We start from the raw sequence: 20705 nt of genomic DNA on the forward strand, positions 1-20705 counted from the left end.
TGTCATAAAATTATCTCTCGTACTTATCTCAAAGAAACGCATGCTGTTTATCATGTTCACATTACCTTCTATCGTGCACTGCTCTGGTATGGGGATCTGCTGCACCATGTCTCTACAGAACTCTCTGATGGTCTCCATATTGTCTCTTAAATGGACGAAGAGTCTGTCATCATCCTCCTGCTCCTCCTCCTCCTTTACTCTGCTTTGACCTTTCTCAGCCTCTTTGACCCCTCTGTCCAGGGCGGCGGTGATGAGCAGCGAGTCGTCACCCGTCGGTGTCCTCTCAGAGGGCAGGGCTTCCTGGTTTTCTGAGTGTGAATTCACCAGTGTGTTGGAGAAGATGTTGTCTGGGCTTGGCTCCAAGCATTCACCGTCCTCCCCAGTGTCTGAGTTGATGGAGCGCGAGCGTACAGCGTGGAGGGCCAGGCTCTTTGACCTAAAGAGAGACCAGAAAATGAAAACTGACAAAGTGGTTTCCAGGGTTTGGTTTTGTTCCATGGTTTGGTGGGTAAACCACTCAATGCTTTTGTAACAACTAAGAGAAAAACATACAACAGCAAAATGTCTGAATTTCAACGCATGGCAGGAGTATTGTGGGCATAAGCATGATTTTGCTAAAGATATTGATGTTTTGTAATCAGTGTCTGCCTTTGCTTGAGCATCTTTTTTTTGTCTATTAACTACTTAACAAATCTCCCCTTAAGGGGACTATTTGAATGGATAAAAAAATGTGCGATTAATTTGCGATTAATTATGGACAATCTTGCGATTAAATATTTTAATCGATTGACAGCACTAATTTTCGGACAACCTAATGTCATTTTCCGACAAAACATTGTTGTATACTGCAGCAGAAACAGTACATTAAGTTATCGACTTATTGTACGATATATGGACATGACCTTGATCATTTTTGCTGACCTTGATGTTGCCCGTTGTGTTTACATGCGCATGATGCCAGAATAAACAGCAGGGATTTCCCTACCATTATAAGACTTGGGCGAGTTTTTTTCACAGTGCCTAAGTCGGCAGAAAAAACTATGCTGAGACAAGTTTTGCTGTCATTTCTGGTCGCGCTGCTTCTGTCCCCTCGTCTGTACTTGCATTATTATGCTATTATGTTATCATTATATCAGTGGCATAAATTAGTCTTTAATAATAATATTGTTTATTGCAATTATTTCAGGGACAATATACTGTATCGTCCTACAAAAGTAGTTATTGTGACCCTTAAGGAGTTGATCCACTTCCTCAAGACAAGACTGAAGGCAAAAAGACCCCAGAAGATACCTCTGCTGATGTCCAAGATTCACAGAGCCAGTCATTCCTTGCTAAGGATTTGTCATCTAGTGTGTGCACTTTAACATTCGGTCATTGTTTCATTTCAAATTTCAAATGTGTTGGGAGTACAAAGCAAACACAACAAAAACTGTAACATTATCTCACTCGTCAAACTCACTAATCTGCAACGTAAATAACAAGATTGAGCTTCCATGTTGTGTTCTCTCAGCATACAGTATGAACATTTTTAATTTATTTTAATAAACAGTATCTCTGTATCTTTGGATAGTGTGTCTTTTGTTTTCTTTTATAAACAGAAACCGAGTAGTGACTTCTTGGCTCAAAGGATTTCTTGTTAATTTGACTGGAAATCAATAAAATCCACCAGGCTACACAGTGACAGTGCATGTTACATACTAACCGACCTGTTGAATCTCATTTCTCGTCTCTCCTCCCTGACGGCTTGGCTCAGGCTGTAGCGTCGCTGGGGTGCAGGAGAGTCCTCTGCCTCCTCCCCCTCTCCCTGTCCCCCCTCCTCGCCCATTTTCTCCTCAAAGGCCTGGATCTTCACCTGCAGCCGCTGCTCTGACCCCCTTCCTGCCCCTGGAAGAGATGCACAGGGAGACGGCGGGCACGCCTCATCCACCCTGTAGATCACACACATAAACACACACAGGGCAAAGGGTTAGATTGCATGTGGTGTTGGGCACGTGAGATGAAGCTGGACAGACAAATTTGGATGGATTTCAGTAGCCTCCCTCCCTCCCCTTCTGGCTAGCCTGTGATTCTCGCTTTCTCACGATGACTGGCTCTATTTCTGTGTCTCTCACCCCACGTGTCTCTCTCCCTCACTTGGTTTTGTCTTTCTTTGTCCCTCACTATGGTGCCTGTCTCCTCTCTTTTGCTCTTGAATTATCCCCCCTCTCTCTCTTTCTTTCTGTCCCTATTTTTTTCCCCACAAGTGGCCTTTATAACTTCATTAAACAGTCCAGTTATTTGCTGAAAGAGGACGTCCAACTGCCCCCTTTGTTGTTTTTCTTCTGTCTTCACCCCCGGCTCTTTCACTAATAAACCCTCCTGCCTCTCTCAATCCCTCGTTCCCTCTATCTTTCTTCCAGAAGACCCCAAGCAAAGACTTTGTAATCCTCCAATCCTGCACATCATGTTCTTGTTTCGGAGAGAGCTGTGCGTGTCATTCCCACGCTGCAGCCAGATCAATCCCAGTCGACTTACGCACATTAACACACAGAAACAAACAAATGCACATGTTGGGCGTGCATACTGCATTTTGAAGCACTTTTCATGACTGTAAATATAGAAATGATATAAAAGAAGTCATTGGAGGACAGACTTAGACATACGTAAAATAATATTATGTTCGTACAAACCCAGATGTTTTAGGTTTTAGTACCACAAATTGATTGAATGTGTGGGCTCAGTATATGTATTATCTTGGCTTTGTGCAAGTTTCAAAACTCTACTCTCTGTTACATGCAGATAAATCAGGTACGTTTTTATACAAACACCCCGTGTTTCAAACAGGAGACAGTATTTAAATTATTTAATTAATACGGATTTCATTATCAATTTTGCTCCTCAATCCAGTTGTTTACAACTGGCATGATTTATCCTATGTCATTTATCAACAACATTTAAAGCCCCTAAAAAGGTAATGAGTAAATAAGCAACAATCAAAGTTTAGTTTTTCAAAATTTGCTTCATCAGAGCTGTGTGCAGATTGAATCAGATTTGATCAACAGTGGCCTTTCAACACAAGCAAACGACCCTAACTGCTGACTGGTGAAGTAAAGTACGTGACGTCACATTTTTCCAACTTCAAACCAGTGATGAAAACACAGGCAAAATAAAAAACAGACAAACCCATCAGTCTTTGTAAGAAGCTGGTTAAGAAAATAGGCTGTCAGTTCCTTTAAATAATGTGAGGAAATAGCGGACAGTTTATGTTACAAGCACCAATAAAAATATGAACAAAAACATTTGTCAGCATTAACAATGAATCTCTAGTGGTCTAGAACTACTTGTTGGTGTCCCAATAATCATCTATTTATAGAAGAAATTAATGTTACACTGTTTTGAAAACCAGAGGTTTTTATCTTTCAGAATCTGTAAACCTATTGCATGTTATCCACACTGTGTTATTACGAAGTATTTTAACAATAAAGTCGTACAGATATAAACTTTGTGAATGTAAGAACGAGGTGTGATCAAAAGATCTGTGATAATTTTCTCATAAGTACAATATCATGCTTGGTATTGCTGGAAACAAGAAATTAAACTAGAAATTTAGATTTTATACTAGGTGAGAATGAAAATCTTAGTTTTTCCTTCATTGCATCTCCATTTACTCTGGAATGGTAATATAGTTAAGTTTACTTACAATGGATTCATATTCATTAGCGTCTTACCTTTCAAAGGAGACCAGATATACGCGTATCAGCCTTATGGTTGAGGAGCTATTCCTGATTCATTTTGGGTATATTATTTTAGGTGTTTTTACTAAAAGATAGGGCTAGGGCTGCAAGGGCTTAGATAATGTTCAAAGATAAAAAAAAAAAGAATGCGTACCAGCACCTCTAAATTTCAGTACTTTACACTTTATATCCATCCATCCATCCATCTATCATAAACAAGAGGGAAAAAAGACACAAGAGGATGAAAACATAGCCTGTAAATGTGTGTCTCCTAACCTGCAGTGCATGGCAGTGCTCTCCTCCAGTCTTCTCCCCAGCAGTCGGGCTATAGCAGTGAACGAGTTGCTCATCCGGTAGATGTCTTTACCGCAGCCTCCCAGTAAAGAAGGGTAGCGGTCGGTCAGAGCTCTGATCTCCAGCAGCAGTGTGTGGTGAAAGCTGTGCTCCATGCTGCCCAGACAGGACACCAGGTAGACCAACACACTGTGAGCATGAGTCTGGAGAAAGGAGACAATACAGAGAGAGAGACGAGATGTTAAAATCATAATATCTGGTGTTATGATTCATGGTGGTCCCAGCATAAAACAAAACAAAGAAATATGAAAAGAAAGAATGAGATTACCAACAAGTTGACTTATTCTACAAAACCCCATCCAGTTTAATGGTTATTTCTAATGTTGTTGGTTGTTTCTGAGTGCACTGAAAATTACTAATAATGGAACCAGTGTTGTGTTATAGGACGGCTTGAAAATATTGTGTCAATACATGTGTTTTGGTGAAAAAATTTAATTTGACACACATTCGTTTTACACTTCCAAGCAGTTTGGGGGGGGTTTGGTGCAACTTTCTTGCTTCTAAATCAGGACAAACAATACTAAACACAAACACATGCTGTCAGAAAACTTGGCATTTCTGTGTAATAAAACACAGACAGTTCATCATTCTCAGCCTGTTTTTGTGTAAAATGTATATGAGCATATACAATCTGTTCACCCCCTGACAATAATATTTCACAAGGTTTAACCCTCTGCTACACATATTTATTGTATTCTCAAAGGAAGCTTCATACATCTATTTTATATTTACCATTTCCTGTAATATGCAATATCATACTCAATATAGCCCTGTAAACGCAACATGTACTTTCATTTAATCACTACTTAAAAGGTATAATATGCAAGAATTAACCAAAAAACAATGTATAGACTGATACAAAAATAATCCCTCTCAATCATCACTTATGCCCCACTAGAGATGTGTGGCAGTGTCTGTTTCTGCAGAGACCCTGCAGCCCTCTGCCTGTATTTTCTCTTTTCTTATTATTTTGATTTACTCGGGACACTTCTGCAAGTCAACAAACAGCCTTCGGACCCCACGTGGGGGTATAATCCCCAGCCAATAACAGCGCGTAGGGTGTGCAGCCCGTTCAGGTGGTACCTTTAAAGACATAATATGTAACCGTTGTCGGTTGCTGTTTGTAAACACACAGCATTCAAAGTTGGCCAATCCTCCTCGGCTCAACAAGCGATGGAGGGAGAGAGAGAGAGAGAGCAGCGATGGTCGAGAGAGCTATAGAGTGAATGAAGAGAGGGAGCGCCGTTAGTGAAAAGAAAGCAATGAATCACAGAAATAAAACGCTATTTTCTGATTGTTTCACGGCGGTAACGTTCTAAAGCACAAACAAACACGACCAAAACAGTGCACAACCCTGCGGGAAAATACAGAGTTGCCGAATTTTAAATGAATGCAGCCGAAGGGCAGACTTCCGGTTTACTGTATAATACTTGTGCCTCGGTATTAGACACCAAGGGGTGTGCAAACAGCGGTATTTGACGACCTGAACGGGCTGCACACACAGCGCACGGTTATTGGCTGGGGGTTATACGCCCATGTGGGGCACAAAAGCTCCTTCTAGACACACATTAAGGTCACAAACACAGCAAAATTAGTAAAAAAGAGAAAATACAGGTAGAGGGCAGGGTCTCTGCAGATACAGACACTGCCACACACTTCTAGTGGGTTATAAGTGATTGAGAGTTTATTTTTGTATCAGTATACATTGTTTATTACAAAACTCTTGCATATTATAACTTTACACTGTGAGGTTTTATCCTAACCCATTTTGGATCCTAACCCGTTATTTAACAAAAACAAGACGTGTTTTAAAGTGGTATAAACTTGTCAACGCAGGAATAATTGTGATAACAGATGAACAAAGGTGACGTGATTCTTTAACAGCACTCTTGCTTTGTTTTAGGGCAGAAAAGCCAACAAAACCACCATTTGTGGACAAAAATAAAAACAGGATTCTCCATGCTTGTAAAAACTCACACTGCTTGGACTGAAAAAAAAGACCTTCCTCTCCTTGTCTGACTGAGAGACATCAACTGATTGATTGATTGATGGAGGGACAGAGAGACAGACCGAGCCAACCTGCGCTTACCGAGCTCAAGCACACCTCGTAACGAGGAGAGAAGAATGCGGTGACTGCACAGTTCGGGCATGTTTCACAAGCACTCTCAAACACTATTTTTATATGTGGATGCCAAAAGTGCCAGAAAAGGTACAACTTGACTTTATACTGTAACAACATGCCAAGTAGGTATTTAGGAGTTTGGGCGCCTGGTGTGCCGGCTGCAGGTACACAGACTTCACAAGGATGTGCACACAGTTCAGCCTTTTATTGCTGTGACGATTTTACTATTTAAGGACTCACGAGAATACTTCCAAACATTACAGCATAAGAAGAACTTGCATCGTTTACAGTTTGCAAGTGAGACATTTTTACAGTAATACTATTAAAAGTTGCCAGGTCATATGAAGCCCTCCTTAATCATCAAATGTCAGAGATCGTGTTTAACTGTCTGGAAGAAGCACTTGGCCTTGATTTGATGTCCTAAACACATCACTCGTTTAACTCATGACTGCATTCTTATGTAAAATGCTGCAAAAGAGCACAATAACAGGAAGTTTAAAAAAAATAACTGTTGCTTTTAATTATAACTTTTAATGTTCTCCAAAAAATGATGGCAGAGTAACAGGTATTCCTCATCGTAGAGTGCCAATCTGATATAAATTAGATCTGGAGAATTAAATCAGTTCTTTCTTCATCATGTGTGCACTAAATACATAAACAGGTACACACACATAAACACATCGTTTGAGAAAGATTATCATATTTCCAACAACACTGGGAGCCCAACTTCTCTGGCGGTAGCACATGTGCTTGTGTGCAGGAGTTATCTGTTTAAAAACTTAATTTCAATATCGAATGATTCAGCGTTTACAAAAAAAAGGAAAGAAATGAAAACACTCCATTGGTCCAGCGACAAGCCAAATTCTTTCTCAGCCAACTAACTTTTTTTTTTTTTTCTTTCTTTCATTGTTTGCTCGGTCACTTAGTTTCCCCTGATTGTCCATCAGCACACTGATCTCTCTGCTTCCTCTGGAGCTGCAGTCTGGAACACTAACAAGCCCCATGGAGACACTGCTGTGTGCACAAATGTGTGCTTTTCTTTCCCAGAGCACATTAATCACAAAAATCTCAAATTTTCTGTCTGAACGGAGTAACTGTGGAGAATTTCAGCATCAAAAGTGATATTCCCCCCCCCCCCCCGAGTACAAAAACATCTACATACTGCATGTCCTATTGTATACTTGTTACTGGTTTGTACAACTAGTGTCTCCACTGTAATATGATGTTTTACTAAAGGTTTTAAGTTAGTAAGTTATACTTTAGAGGTGCTCTATATGATGTCCAGAGCATTAATATCAAGCGGTGAAACTATTCTAAATATAGCGTACACTTAAACTGATATTGATTGTTTTAGGTGGGCCTTTCTTTTAGGTTTTTCTGCTGGCCCCGTCCACAGCAGTACATTGCTTTGGTTCCATGCGGTAACTTCCGTGTGCTTCTCCAAACTGGGGGCGTGCTGACCGTCATCTACTGTAGGTAATACACTGACTATGGATAAGTAGCTCATACAACCCCACTTCAAAACACCCAAACTATCCATTTAACATAGAAAAAGGGGAACAATAATTAACACCAAATACAAATGATTTCAGTTTCTCAAAACTAGGATTTAGTTCTGAACTGTTGGTTGTGTTACAGTCTACAGGCTTTCTTTCTCTCAGTGTACTTTGATGCATATATAACCCAATATAGACTAACTCTCTTCAGGAGGCAAAGGATGCCAGAAAGAGTGTTGTGCAATCCTGTTACAATCAAGTACAAATGTACCCCAGTGAGAAAGCGTGTGTGCGTGGGTGTGTGTGTGTGCGTTTGTGCGTGTGTGAGTGCGTATGTGTGTGTGTGGCACAAACGCGAACCCACAGGAGGTACTCTCTCCACTGCCATCACCAGGAGGCCTCCGCAGAGGCATTTCCCAGAAAAGCATGGGTTATTTTCCAAATGGTTCCAATGTGAAGAAAGACAGGACACTGAGGTCCGACCAACTGCGTGTGCATGTGTGCGTGTGCGTATGTGTGTCTCTGCTGAAGCTGGGTTGGCAGGTTTTTCGACAAGAAGATTGAGGAGGAAAGGTTGCCCTGGAGTAATAGAAAACTGTATTATGGTTTCCAGCTCCATGATCTGTGCGTGTGGGTGTGTGTGTGTGCGCGTATGACAGTAATGCCATATTTCCCCCTTTTGTTAATTTCCCCAAATTGTCGTTAAACTGCCTTAAATGGACCCAGAGGAGAAGAGGGAGTGGGAGCCCTCAGCCTGTCCTGCTGTCACCTTCATCACCCTGCACGCACACACGCACACACACACACACACACACACGCTACAGATTGACTAATGTGTGACTTCATCCTACCTATCATTACACAGTGTTGCGTGGACGGGTCATGTATTACTCACTATGTGTGCATGACACAAGTTGATACAACTATCTCATGCACTATACTTACTGTACTGTATATGTCAGGCTCATCCCATATGTGACCTCGGCACTCCCTACACTCATACAAACCTGTTATCCGGCAACGGTTTGCATCTTCGTGACGGGTGTTTACTGTCTGCCCGGGATGAGGACATCTTTGCCCGGGGGTGAAACCAACGTTTAAATCCAGTATTTCCACAAACTGTGGTCAGTTTTCAGAAACAGAACAACAAACATTTTCTGTTCATGTAGTCTCTTAAAGGCACAACTTTTAACAAACACAGACTTTGGGGGAGAAAAAACTATTTCTTAATGTATGTATGCTGCACGTTAGCTAGCCTTTTGATATCAGTGAAGGAAAGTGCATTCGCCAACCAGAGATGGTGGCGCTTCCAATAGGCTCGGATTGGATTGTTTTTTGTCCCGAGCAAAGATGTTCTCACCCTGGTCAGGCAGCGAACACCCGTGCACTCACAAAAATACCTTGGAGGATGCAAACTGCTTGCAGATAACAAAAAATAACGTTTGTATTTCCTCTTGGGGTTTGCCACATATGGGGCTAATGTCAAGCAAGCTGACCCGATGTGTCTGTTGATGTGGTGTATGGAAAATGTATAGAATATACACTACACACTATCTGCTGTATGTATCATCCTTTGTATTGCCTTAAGTCTTGTGTCCTTATAGGTTTGTAAGCATTTACTTTACAGTAAATGCTTACAAACCTACACATGTGTTGCTATGTACCACAGACAGTAGGTTTCTTAAAGCCTGGCCAACAGAAGGGTTGACTCTCTGAACCACTTTCAGATGGGAAGGAAAGATAATGTTAAGAGAAGAATTAGCAGTGTTGATTCAAACCATCGCATGAACGAGACTAAGAGTCTACAGCTACGCTAGCGGCTGTGAGGCTGTACCATGCTAACATCCTCACAATGACAGTTTTGACATGCTAATGTTTAGCAGATGTAATGTTTACCATGTTCACCATCTTAGTTTAGCGTGTTAGCATGCTAACATCTGCTAGTTAGCGATAAACATAAAAGTACAGCTGAGGCTGATGAGAATGTAATTCGTTTTGCAGATATTTAGTCATAAACCAAAAGTATTAAACTAATGAGAATTTTGACCTGATGATGGCGCTAGATGAGAAGTCAGAGGATCACCAAAGTTAACACAATTCATCCTGAGGAGAACATGAATGTCTGAACTGAATGTCATGGCAATCTATCCAACAGTTGTTGAGGCGTTTCACTTAAAGCCATAATTGTCGACCTTATGGTGACACAAAGCCAGGGGATCACCAAAATTAGTAGGATACATCATCCAGGAACTCTGAACCCAATTTCATGGCAATCCATCCAATAGTTGTTGAGATATTTCAGTCTGGACCAAAGTGGTGGTTTGACCGACATTACTGTACCATCCTTAGAAACCACGCCGCTATCTTTAAATTAAGGGGGGCTCAATTCTGTGTTTTTTTTCTCCTCAAAGAGAGTCAGTCAGCTGATGAGACAACACTGACCTTCCACTCCCTCCAGTGTCAGTCAGCAGGGATGCCACCCTGGAGTTTGCTCCAGTTGCTAGGCTAATTAACCTGTAATCAGCAGTTCAAGTGTTTTTGCAGAGGCCAATCCCAGTCAGTTAATGGCTGAAACACCACTTTGTACGTCAAAAAAAGTGCCATAAGAGGCAAAAGATCAGCCAAGTCTGCAGGGCAGCCAAGGGTTTAACTCATGAGTTGGCTTAAAATGAGGCTCATGGGACAAATTAAGCCAACTCTGAAACTAATTTTGATATTGTAAGTCTTCCAAAAATGAAGAGTAATAGCAGTTGTTATAGTTTTAGTAGTGGTATTTTGAAAAATGAATACCTGCTGCATCAAATAGAAAACACTTTCTCCTCTGTAATACAACTGATTTTCTTTTTCTCACAACACGTATGAAAAAAGTAGGCTACCTTTCTTGCGGTTAATGTTCCCTTTAATTGTGTCATGCTTGCACCGTTAAGCTGACAGAGCTGCTCTTTAACTGTGCCTTTCAATTAGATTTTTTTTCTCTCCCCACCAGCACAACAATTTGTTGTGTTTTCTTCCTCTCTATTCGGCTGCAGAGAGACAGAGCTCTCTGAGGAGTTGGCACGTGTTTGTTTAGGACGCTCCTGAACACTGATGTAGGTGTTAGACTGAAACCTCCGGATGTGGCCGGCCTGTCGGGTGGGCGAGTGTGTGTTTTACACTTGGCAGGACAACAGAGAGCAAGTCATGTGAGAGTCCAGCCGGTTCCTCCCAACTCATTGAAATAATCACTCCTGCCTGTTTCAGTGTGTGTGAATACCCACTGCTAGCCAGTATTTTTGCAGCCTGTCTTTATTTACTTCAAACAACCGCTGCACTGACAATACAGACATTTGCTGCAGAACACTGCTTTTGTGTGACAGCTGAGAAGCTCAGAGTATAACTCATTTCAAGGACCTCCATTTGCTTCTTGTTTCCTTCAGACTACTCTTGTCTCTTCATGTTCATGTTAACTGGAGCTTGGGAATAATTGCAAATCTTTCTTTAAAGAAATAGTTGGACATTTTGGGAAATACAAATATTCACTTTCTTGCAGATAATTAGATAAGAAGATTGATACCACTCTCACGTGTGTACAGTAAATATATAGCTGAAGCCAACAGGGGGAAACAGGGGGAAGCTACTAGCCTGGCTCTGTCCGAAGGTTACAAAATCCTCCTACCAGCACCTCTAAAGCTCACTAATTAACACGTAATGGCTATGTTCCAAATCGCATACTTTTCCTTTTTCCTTCTATTACATACTGCAGCTGACCTTACAAAGTATGTGCTGTTGCATGCAGTATGCACACAATTGGGAAATACTACTTCGTCATAACATTGCTCCTTGGACTTTGACCCTCTTGCTCATACAGTATATCCGCTGCGCAGAGGATTGTGAGTCAGAAGAGCCAGAAAAGCATGCTGGCTTGCATACTGCAAAATGCGACCGGATGGTCCTGGTATTTTTGGCATACTGCATTTGACCTACTAAGCACTGGGACAGACTAAATCATTTTCTGGAATACTAAATAGTATGTAAGTATGGGTATTTGAATCTTGTTTGTTTAATCCGTACAAAAATCCAAGTGTAAAAAGGACATTATTATTGTTATTTCTTGGCTGGGATCAGTTAATTCCAGGAATCTCCCAGAGTCTACTGAAACACATGCTTCTACTTTATGTATCAACTGCAAATCACTGCTGCAAACAAATGCAAGCTTGTTAATTTGTGTGCATTTTGAATGTGTGTGTTTGTACCTCACTGATGATACCCACGGCACCATGGATTTTGGCTACGTGACCCAGGAAAGCAGGGCATTGTTGTCCCACAATCCTCAGCGTTGGGAGAAAGCTGACCAGTGAAGAAGGGCTGGCCTGTGACACGTCCACCAGCGCGCCCAGTAGAGCCTCTGTTAGGGATTGGTCTCCTAGGTAACTGACTAGTGTGGGCACCTGAGGGCTCAACATCTGTTCGGGTGAGATGAAACAAAGATAAAGAGGGAAGAAAGCATTAGTAATTACTTTTGATTATAGCTGTAATCCTGTCACTGTTCTGGCACCACCACTCAATATCAAACAGAGGCTCGATGTGTCTTTGACAAAGCCTGGAGGTGAGAGGAGTGACCTTGGTGTGAACTGACCGATTGGTAACTAAAAATGAACAAAGGCTTGCCTGAAGGACTGTCTGGACAAACTGTTCCTCATTATCAGGACAGGTCACACTGGACTGCACGAGACTGGACTGGATCAGACTCACAATCCCCACCATTTCCGGCCCTCCTGCTGCTACTTTATGAGTCACATGTTCTGAATAATCACATTATTATCATACATTATCTGTTCTCCGGGGCTTGACTCCATAAAATTGATGTTATGTAAATTCAAAAGTCCATATTTTTGTAATTTTGTAATCCTTTCAGTACTCCATCACTTCCAGTAAGAGAATATTAGGATGCACAAATGTTTCTGATGGATGCAACTACAATCACAAAAGAAATATTTGATGTGTCTGTGTGGGGGGTGGAGAATAGAATAACTCCAAACAGCTGGTTTGGTTTGTGACGAGTGAGACTATCCATGTTTTACCACCATATGCTCTGTTTGCTGGTATGTGGTACTTTCCCCTCATGTCGAACATCAGCAGCTCTGCCCCGAAATATGCAGGATTAAGGGAATTCCTACTGAGAAATCTGCACTCCACATGCACTGCTCAATTTCCTCACTTCTAACTACGTTCCAGTGGCTTTTTCTATATTTCGACATGAGCTCATAACAGGATATTGCGCAGTTAAACGGTAAATATTCTGATTAAGCTTGACTCATGGGCAGAAATGTTACAAAAAAGGCCACACACATACTTCACTGTAAGCCAAAGCCAAGCTAAATGTAAACGTATGCCATGGCCACAGAGACTCTGATTTAGTTGGGACAGTCCTTTATTTTCAGATAACTCTACAGTCTGATGTATTGTAACTAGCTCATTATCATTTGGTATACAATACAGCTGGAAGGCTGCTTGTTTTTGGTGTTACTTCTTGAAACAGTTAGTCCAAGACTGACGAAGATAGCGCCAACAAAAAGTTTAAAAAAATATGACGTAAACTAATTTGTATTTCGATCGCTGGTAAAGTGACAGTGGTATAAGTGTGATAATTCACTTCGGCCCATGCGGTTATAAAAAAACAACCCACAGTACACTGTGCTAGCAAAAATACAAAAACACAAATCAAACACTCACAAGTGGGTGTTGCTCGGCAACAATTTGAATGAGTCTGATCAGGTGTTGTTGCTCTGGGGACTCCAGCTGTGACATCATCGCAGTGAGGTTGCCTAGGTGACAGTGGATGGTATCTGGTTGTCTGGGGTAGACTGAGGGTAACACTCGTAACAGCATGTGGTTACCTGCCAGACAGAGAGAGAGAGACAGAGTTGCTTTCAGTAAGCCTCAGAGGCAAATACAAACTTGGTGACCACCATTTAGACACTGAAAATATAAAACAGTAGTTAGACAGAGAAAAAAGATTGGGTGCCCAGTGTGAACAGTAGAAGTGGAGACATAAATTTGTTGTCTTATAAAATGCCTAAAATACGAGAAATTACAGATTATTGAAGGATAGGATTAATGGGCCTGTTGTATTAGACTGCATTAGTTTTAGCAGGGTGTACCTAATAAACTGGCGACTTACTCCATCAGACTTCTTATTATCGATGTCGCTGCATTCCCAGATCTCAACAATTAACTTGGTGACTATGATTGAATTAATACCAAGAGAACTGAAGGCCAAAACTATGAAAATCACACCCATGTCGCATGAAACCTGAATTTTCCTTTAATCTGTTTGCGGTGTAGCTGTACTGTAACATCGTGCATATTTGCCACAATTATTTTCCTCAGCAAACACGCACAATCCCCCGTCAAGGTACCACATCTGTATTCAGTAAATAAAACTTTCTCCATTTGTTGTCAATGTTCCTTCAATGATGTCGATGCAGTAAAAAAAAAAAAAATTCAGTACTGACGCACGACTGGACATAAAGGCATTCATAAATCTGCACGGAGCCCAAGAAAACCCACGGCATTACCCAACAGCCTTTGACTCACGTATGAAACATCTTTAAATGATTCACATCGCTGAACAAAGACTCTTGTTTTCAAATGGTAGGTTGACATTTCAATTTCAAGATTTAAAACAATGGCTTTTGTGTCCTACAGTGAAGCAAACGCCAGACAGGGAGAGATGTTGTAAATTTAATGTTTCGTCACAGTAACATTTTGGAGCTTAATATAAAAGTTGTATAGAATAAAGGTTTATGTCACAGATGTTGCAGGGTCTAAACCATGGATAATTTATATGTGGTGTAATAATCTATCAAATTTACAGGCCAGATGGGAAAACTGAGTGAAGAAAGATGGTCTGACATGTGCAAAATGACAAGAACAAGGACTGATGTTTAATGAGAAGTAATGAACGGAGGGTGGTTAATCAGATTTCATCAAAGCTAAAACATGAACAAAGCAAAAAGAAGGCTGTCCTGAACCCAAAAAAGCACAACTGCACCTGCTTCCAAGTAGCATAGAGAAGAGAAAAAAGTGTTGAGTGGTCAAAAGTCCTGCAACACATGTAACATAATGAACAACTAACATTATATAAGATCATATTCAAGAGGAATCAGAAGCAGATTATGGTAGAATAAGTGGGTTTATTGCTGTTATTAATCAAATTTTACCCAAAATGCAAAATTGCATTATTTTATTACCCAAAAAAGCACACCTGCTGAAAATCAAGCTACATGTCCTGGTGCGGCAACGCTATTCATATTATTATAATCTTTTATTACAATTTATTGTTTTCTTTTCATTCTGAGGCTGATGGGAATGTCAATAGTTTTACAGGTATTATAAAACAAAATAATGGACAAATTAAAAGTTTGACCTGACATGAAAAGCTAAGGGATGAGGGAGTTATTACAATTCACACTGACGGGAACATGAATGTCTTGACAATCCATCCATTAGTTGTTAAGACATTTAACTAAAAACTACAAACGTGAACCTCATGGTGGCGCTAGAAGAAAAGTTAGAGCATCACCAAAATCATTAGGATTCATCGTCCGGGAACCAGGAATGTTTGAACAAAATTTCACGGCAATCTATCCAATACTTGTTGAAATATTTCAGTCTGGACTAAAGTGGTGAACCGACTGACATTGCCATCCCAAGAGCAGTACCGCTTTAAATACTATCAAGCAGTAACAGCAGAAGTGCCTCTGGATTGACATCTTGAGGTGAAATTACAGTATTTATCATATTTATTTATCGTGAACATCTGGACCATAATATTTCAAACGGCTAAACTTTTGTCATATTTGATAAAAAAAAACTTGTAGCAGGAACCTAAATATATGGTTTTACAAAACAGGTGAGTCAGCGATAAATCACTTTAAAACAGGCTTTATCCTGCTCTAAAAGAGAGGACTGGCTGTTCTGTTCTGTGAGGAAGCAGAGGGAAGAAAAGTGCACATAAGTATTTCAAAAATGGTCGTTGGCTCTTTGTGTCTTCCATGTAATCATAGATTACACCGTAACATAACATACTGTACAGCCAATCGTTAGACTTACGACACAAATCATCATAAAAAGAGACAGATGCAGTACATGTACAGAGAAAGAAAGAGCTGGAAATAACCATAAAACTGAGGTTGTAGCACTTACAGATCTGTTCAGAGGAATGTTAAAAGGCAGGAGGAGACGAAAGTCTGCACAGAAACTCGCTGAGGAGGATTTATAGAGCGTACCTGTTAGAGCACACTCAGTGACATCTTAACACACGTTTAAATATACTTATTGACCAATATTTTATTTTATTTTAAAGGGACTATTTGTAACTTTCAGAAATGCTTGTTAACAGCGACAACTGTGGCCGTGAAATCAACGAAAGTCAGCGTCGGGCTCGCGCTTGCTCGCTCTAAATATACCTGAACGAGCATCACTCAAAACAATGAGGCGACACAAGTCAGCTAAAAGCACAATATCACTCTATATTTCAGCTGCTTGGCAGCAATGTTAGCTGACCAGACGAAGGTCTCTCCATGAACATGATTTAGATCTGATCCTAGTGTTGGCTTTTCCTGCCTAAGTGCAGGCTGAGGCAGCGGGGCTCTGCAGCGAGTCTCCTCTGCTCTCTCCGCCCGCAGCCGGAGAGTCACAAACGTCAAACGTCAAACGTCCCCTGTACATTCACTAGATATTCTCAGAGCTAAACTAACTCTTCTGCAGTGTGTAGTGAGCGCGCGTTCAAGTCTAGAGGTGGAGCGAGACAGCGAGGACGCGCGCGCTGTCTGAGTGAAGGAGAGCAGGCAGCAGAGACGAGGCTCCGGCCACACGCGAGCGCGCATATGCGAACGCGCATGTGTGCCGACCCGCTACATTTATACGCTTACAAAGTTACAAACAGTCCCTTTAAGAAACCACCTTATTTGACTCACACTATATCTGCCTACAGCGTCCTCTGTATGTGTGTGTGAGTACAGTATCTGACCTTCATACCTTCATTCCAGCATACACCCAACCAAACATCATGAATTACAAATCACCATAAAATATCCTGTGATGACCTTTGGTTCTTTAGCACACAAAGGCGACAGTTTTGAAAGGCCCCTCAGACATTTTCCCAGAAAACTGAAAACTGATCTGACAAACTATTGTCAATTTTTATGTGAAGAGACAGAAACATCTTATAGTGTACTGTTAAGCTGTAAAATGAGAAAGTTTGTGACCCAGCCGCCATGTTGAGATCAGTTGAGGAAATACCAACCAGCGCCCACCATTTTACCGCTAAACAGTACATTACAAGATGTTTCTGAAAATATTTGAGGATGAATGAAGCGCAGTAATAGAAAGCCATCATGTCCTCTCCTGCCTCTTCTCTTTCTGAAAACATTTTACGTGAGAAATAGGCATTACGGTAAAAGAATATCGATTCATACTTGATCAGCGCTGCCTAGTTTGACCGTTTGATTGGAGTTTGCGAGTGATTTACAGCTGCCTCCGTTGAATGAACAGCCAATAGGAACAATTCTCTCTCTCAAATGACCTGTGATTGGCCAAAATCTCCCGTCACGTTACTGAAAACAGAGCCATGAGGAAGTGCAGAAGTCTAGTTATCTCTCAGAACACTTGAATTACGATATGCTGAAAGGTTATTATGGAATTTTTGCCCAATGCTGCCAAAAACCTTCTGCCTACTGATGCTTTAATAATGCAAACAAACAAACATATTTAGTTAGTTGTCTTTTCTGGCAAGGTACAAGCACTAAAATATGTCTGTGGGGGCAGCTATGGAGCAATTAGTTGTAATCTATCAATTATTTTCAAGTCAGCAAATTGGGATGTCTTGTTTTGTCTGACCACCTGTAAACAAAACTAAAAGTCTACAGCCATGATAGCGGCACTGTAAGGGTGTGCTTTGAACTAAATGTCTAACATCAGCATGCAAACATGCTCACAATGACTGAGTGTTAATGATGTTAAGCAGATTCATCATATGGGAACCATACATTTTTGGCAATCCACGTAGTAGTTGAGATATTCCAGGCTGGACCAGCATTACAATTAAAGCCATGGCGCTAGCGTGACTAAAATCCCACTACTCTTTCATGTTTACTATCATGAAAGAGTAAGAAAGTCATTAACTAAATTAATCAACTATTGTTGCAGCTCTATTTCGGACAGACAGGAACATTCCATTAATAGCCCTCAATGCACATAACTTGGCAAAAGACACTGAACTCTTATGCAAGGGAGGCTATTGTACAGGACAAAAATGCAGAGATCAGCACAAGTGATATCCAGAGGGATGTATTTGGGTAGCTTTACAGCTTAAACGTGTTTCCTGTAGCTTCCAACACTCATTTTGTGTGTGTACGTATGTCCCGAAAGTCATATATCACTCAGCTCGAATAACCTCAGGTGGGAGAGGGCGGGCTAAACTGTCAAGTCAAAAAAGAGACAGGAATCAAACGTCTCCCGGAAAACCCATTATCTTTGGGATTCTGTGCATTTTTGTTGCATGAGCGAATCCCCCACCCCCGCTATAACACAGTAAAAATAATTTAAAATATTCAGCACCAAATGCAACATGACTGCCCAGCTCTCTGGAAGGGATCCAGTTAGCAGAAGACATGGAAGGATTTTCATCACGTGTGCATGGCTCAAAAATGTTTCCTGAATAAAAATGTTTTATATCTAAATCATAAAGTGAAAACCATAACATCAGGCCCAGATGTATGGCACTCCATAGACACATAGTCTGTCATGCAAAGTTTAACCTCAGTGTCCATCCTCCCCTTTCACCTAGATAACCTCACCCGTGCAGACGCGCTGTCTGTGTGCAAAAGTCACACTGTCCAATCCATTCTGACTTGTACTTTCTCTTCGTCCTATATCAAAAGGATTCAAGACTCCTCAGTGAAACCCAGACTTTGAGGCCACAAACAGACAAATTACTTAAGTGCGGCTGGAGGTGAAGTTGACATATCTGCATGCTTGATTTCATATGATATGATAAAGTAATTTCAATACATCATACTTAAACAGAAAAAAACAGGACATTTGTCATTGCATAAGCATTTTCTGAACTGATGCAGATATAGTTATGGTATGTTTTAACATCTAAAACTACTGAGGTAAGTTTTGGAAAGGTTGCCTTCATGATTACACACAAGGAGACGAGAGGCAAAATCCCATTCTCCTTTTCTTTAACAACAACTCTGCCAAGGCATTCGCTGAAACAATTCAAAATATTCACAAGGTAAAAACACCTGATGTATGTTTTATGGTGATGAAATAGGCAGTGGAGACAACTAATTTCTCTGATGAATTATCGATGAAGGTTTCGAGTCTTGCAAGGTAACTACACATCTGATCTTATAAAATACACTATCTATCCGAGAACGCATACACAATGCACAAGACACAAATATGCATAATGTACACTCACACACATTGAAGTGATTACTTGTGTATCAGAGAAACATGTATGATGTATTTCCAGTTGGCTTAATTCCCACCTCAGGTGGTAGTCACAAAGCAAAACGTGGAAACATTTACACCACACACATACTGTGCATGCATATACCCACATGGGTTCGTTGTGTCTTTTTCAATTTTTATCTTTAAGCATATAATATCTGTCTATCTCTTTATATGACAAGGCATAAAACCCTTCTTAGCTTAATATATTCAATCCAGGTATGGGCCCCTATCCACACAGACCATGCACATACTGGCAGGGACAACTAACAACAGACACTTACACTATGTTTAACTTTTATTTAATAACTACATTAAAATATTCCATCCAAAAATGTTTTTATTCCCAATTCACTTAACCATTTGTTCAGCATAAATGCAGCTTTAAGTCTAGTTTGTCATTTCCCTCCAAACACATAATGTCTGAAGTTAGTTTATTGTCTGATTTTTTAAAAGTCATGCAGCGTCAAACTATGGCAGCGATTATAAAAGGTTGTTTTCCCTTGGGTGACACAAGGTTTTCACAAACCTTTTTGCCAAAATAACAGCATTGTCCCTATATGATCTACAGTCTTCAATGTGGTATCAATTTAATGTTTAGAGTCTGTGCTTTCATCGGGTTTTTAATGCTTGTTTCTGTGTTTTGAGTTATGAGCCACATCTGTCCACACGTCTTGCTTTCTATTCAATGTTTTCACAACTTTTAAAATCGCACCCTATAAGATGACGAATGGCTGAATAGCGTGGTTCACAGTCCGTCCAGGAAATGAATCTTATTGTTGACAGCGGGGACAAGAGGGTAAAAAAAATCATATTGGAAGAAGAGTAACTTTACATGGATGAAACACAGGCTGAAGTTTCAAGTCTGTTGTACCTATAACCACACCCAGCAGTGATGTCACAGTGTACTGACACACCCTGGAGTGCACTTCTACATCACAAAGTCTTCACAACCAAAATGTTGTTCCAACAACATACATTGAGGAGATACATTGTTCAGTTCCCGGTGGTGATGCTTGTTTTTTGGCCTGGTCAAAGACTCTTGGCAGTAGATATTCATGATGACTACTGCTCACTTTATATGTTCCTAAATAAATCGAAGGGAAAATGAAAAGATTTTTTTACTGAGAAGGACCAGACAGCAGCAGTCTAGACAAGAATATTGTCAAATGCACACCTAGTAGACAATAGCGGTGTACATCTATCTGGATAGATTTATATTGATTCAATGATTAACAATCCAATATCTTTGATGCAAAGTGAAAATATCGATACATAATCATCTTTAAGATATACCTTTATGTTGAAATTTCCACTTTATATTTATTCTTTTTATTAAAAAGAATAGATTGTTTTTCATTTAAAATGTCCAGAAGAGCTCAGTAAAAATTGTCAAATCATATTTTAGTTGCTTTTTGTAAGTTGATGAATTGAAAATGTAACAGAGTATTAAGTGGACTTATGATATCGTCTCATATCGATTGCAGGCTCCTGAATTGAATCGAACTTGTATCG

General features: G+C 40.4%; 1 protein-coding gene across 1 annotated transcript in view; it reads right to left on the bottom strand.

Moving 5' to 3' along the window:
* The window catches only part of veph1 (ventricular zone expressed PH domain-containing 1), a 91738-nt gene that overhangs the window by 38615 nt on the left and 32418 nt on the right, over positions 1 to 20705 (bottom strand). The window contains exons 5-9 of the mRNA XM_074641678.1: positions 13398 to 13561; positions 11918 to 12127; positions 3990 to 4210; positions 1707 to 1928; positions 66 to 436 (exon numbers count right to left, since the gene is read on the bottom strand). Of these exons, the coding sequence (XP_074497779.1) occupies positions 66 to 436; positions 1707 to 1928; positions 3990 to 4210; positions 11918 to 12127; positions 13398 to 13561 (1188 nt within the window). The remainder of the gene's footprint in view (positions 1 to 65; positions 437 to 1706; positions 1929 to 3989; positions 4211 to 11917; positions 12128 to 13397; positions 13562 to 20705) is intronic.

Source organism: Sebastes fasciatus, chromosome 7 (genome assembly GCF_043250625.1).
Source record: "Sebastes fasciatus isolate fSebFas1 chromosome 7, fSebFas1.pri, whole genome shotgun sequence".
NCBI classification, from domain to species: Eukaryota; Metazoa; Chordata; class Actinopteri; order Perciformes; family Sebastidae; genus Sebastes; species Sebastes fasciatus.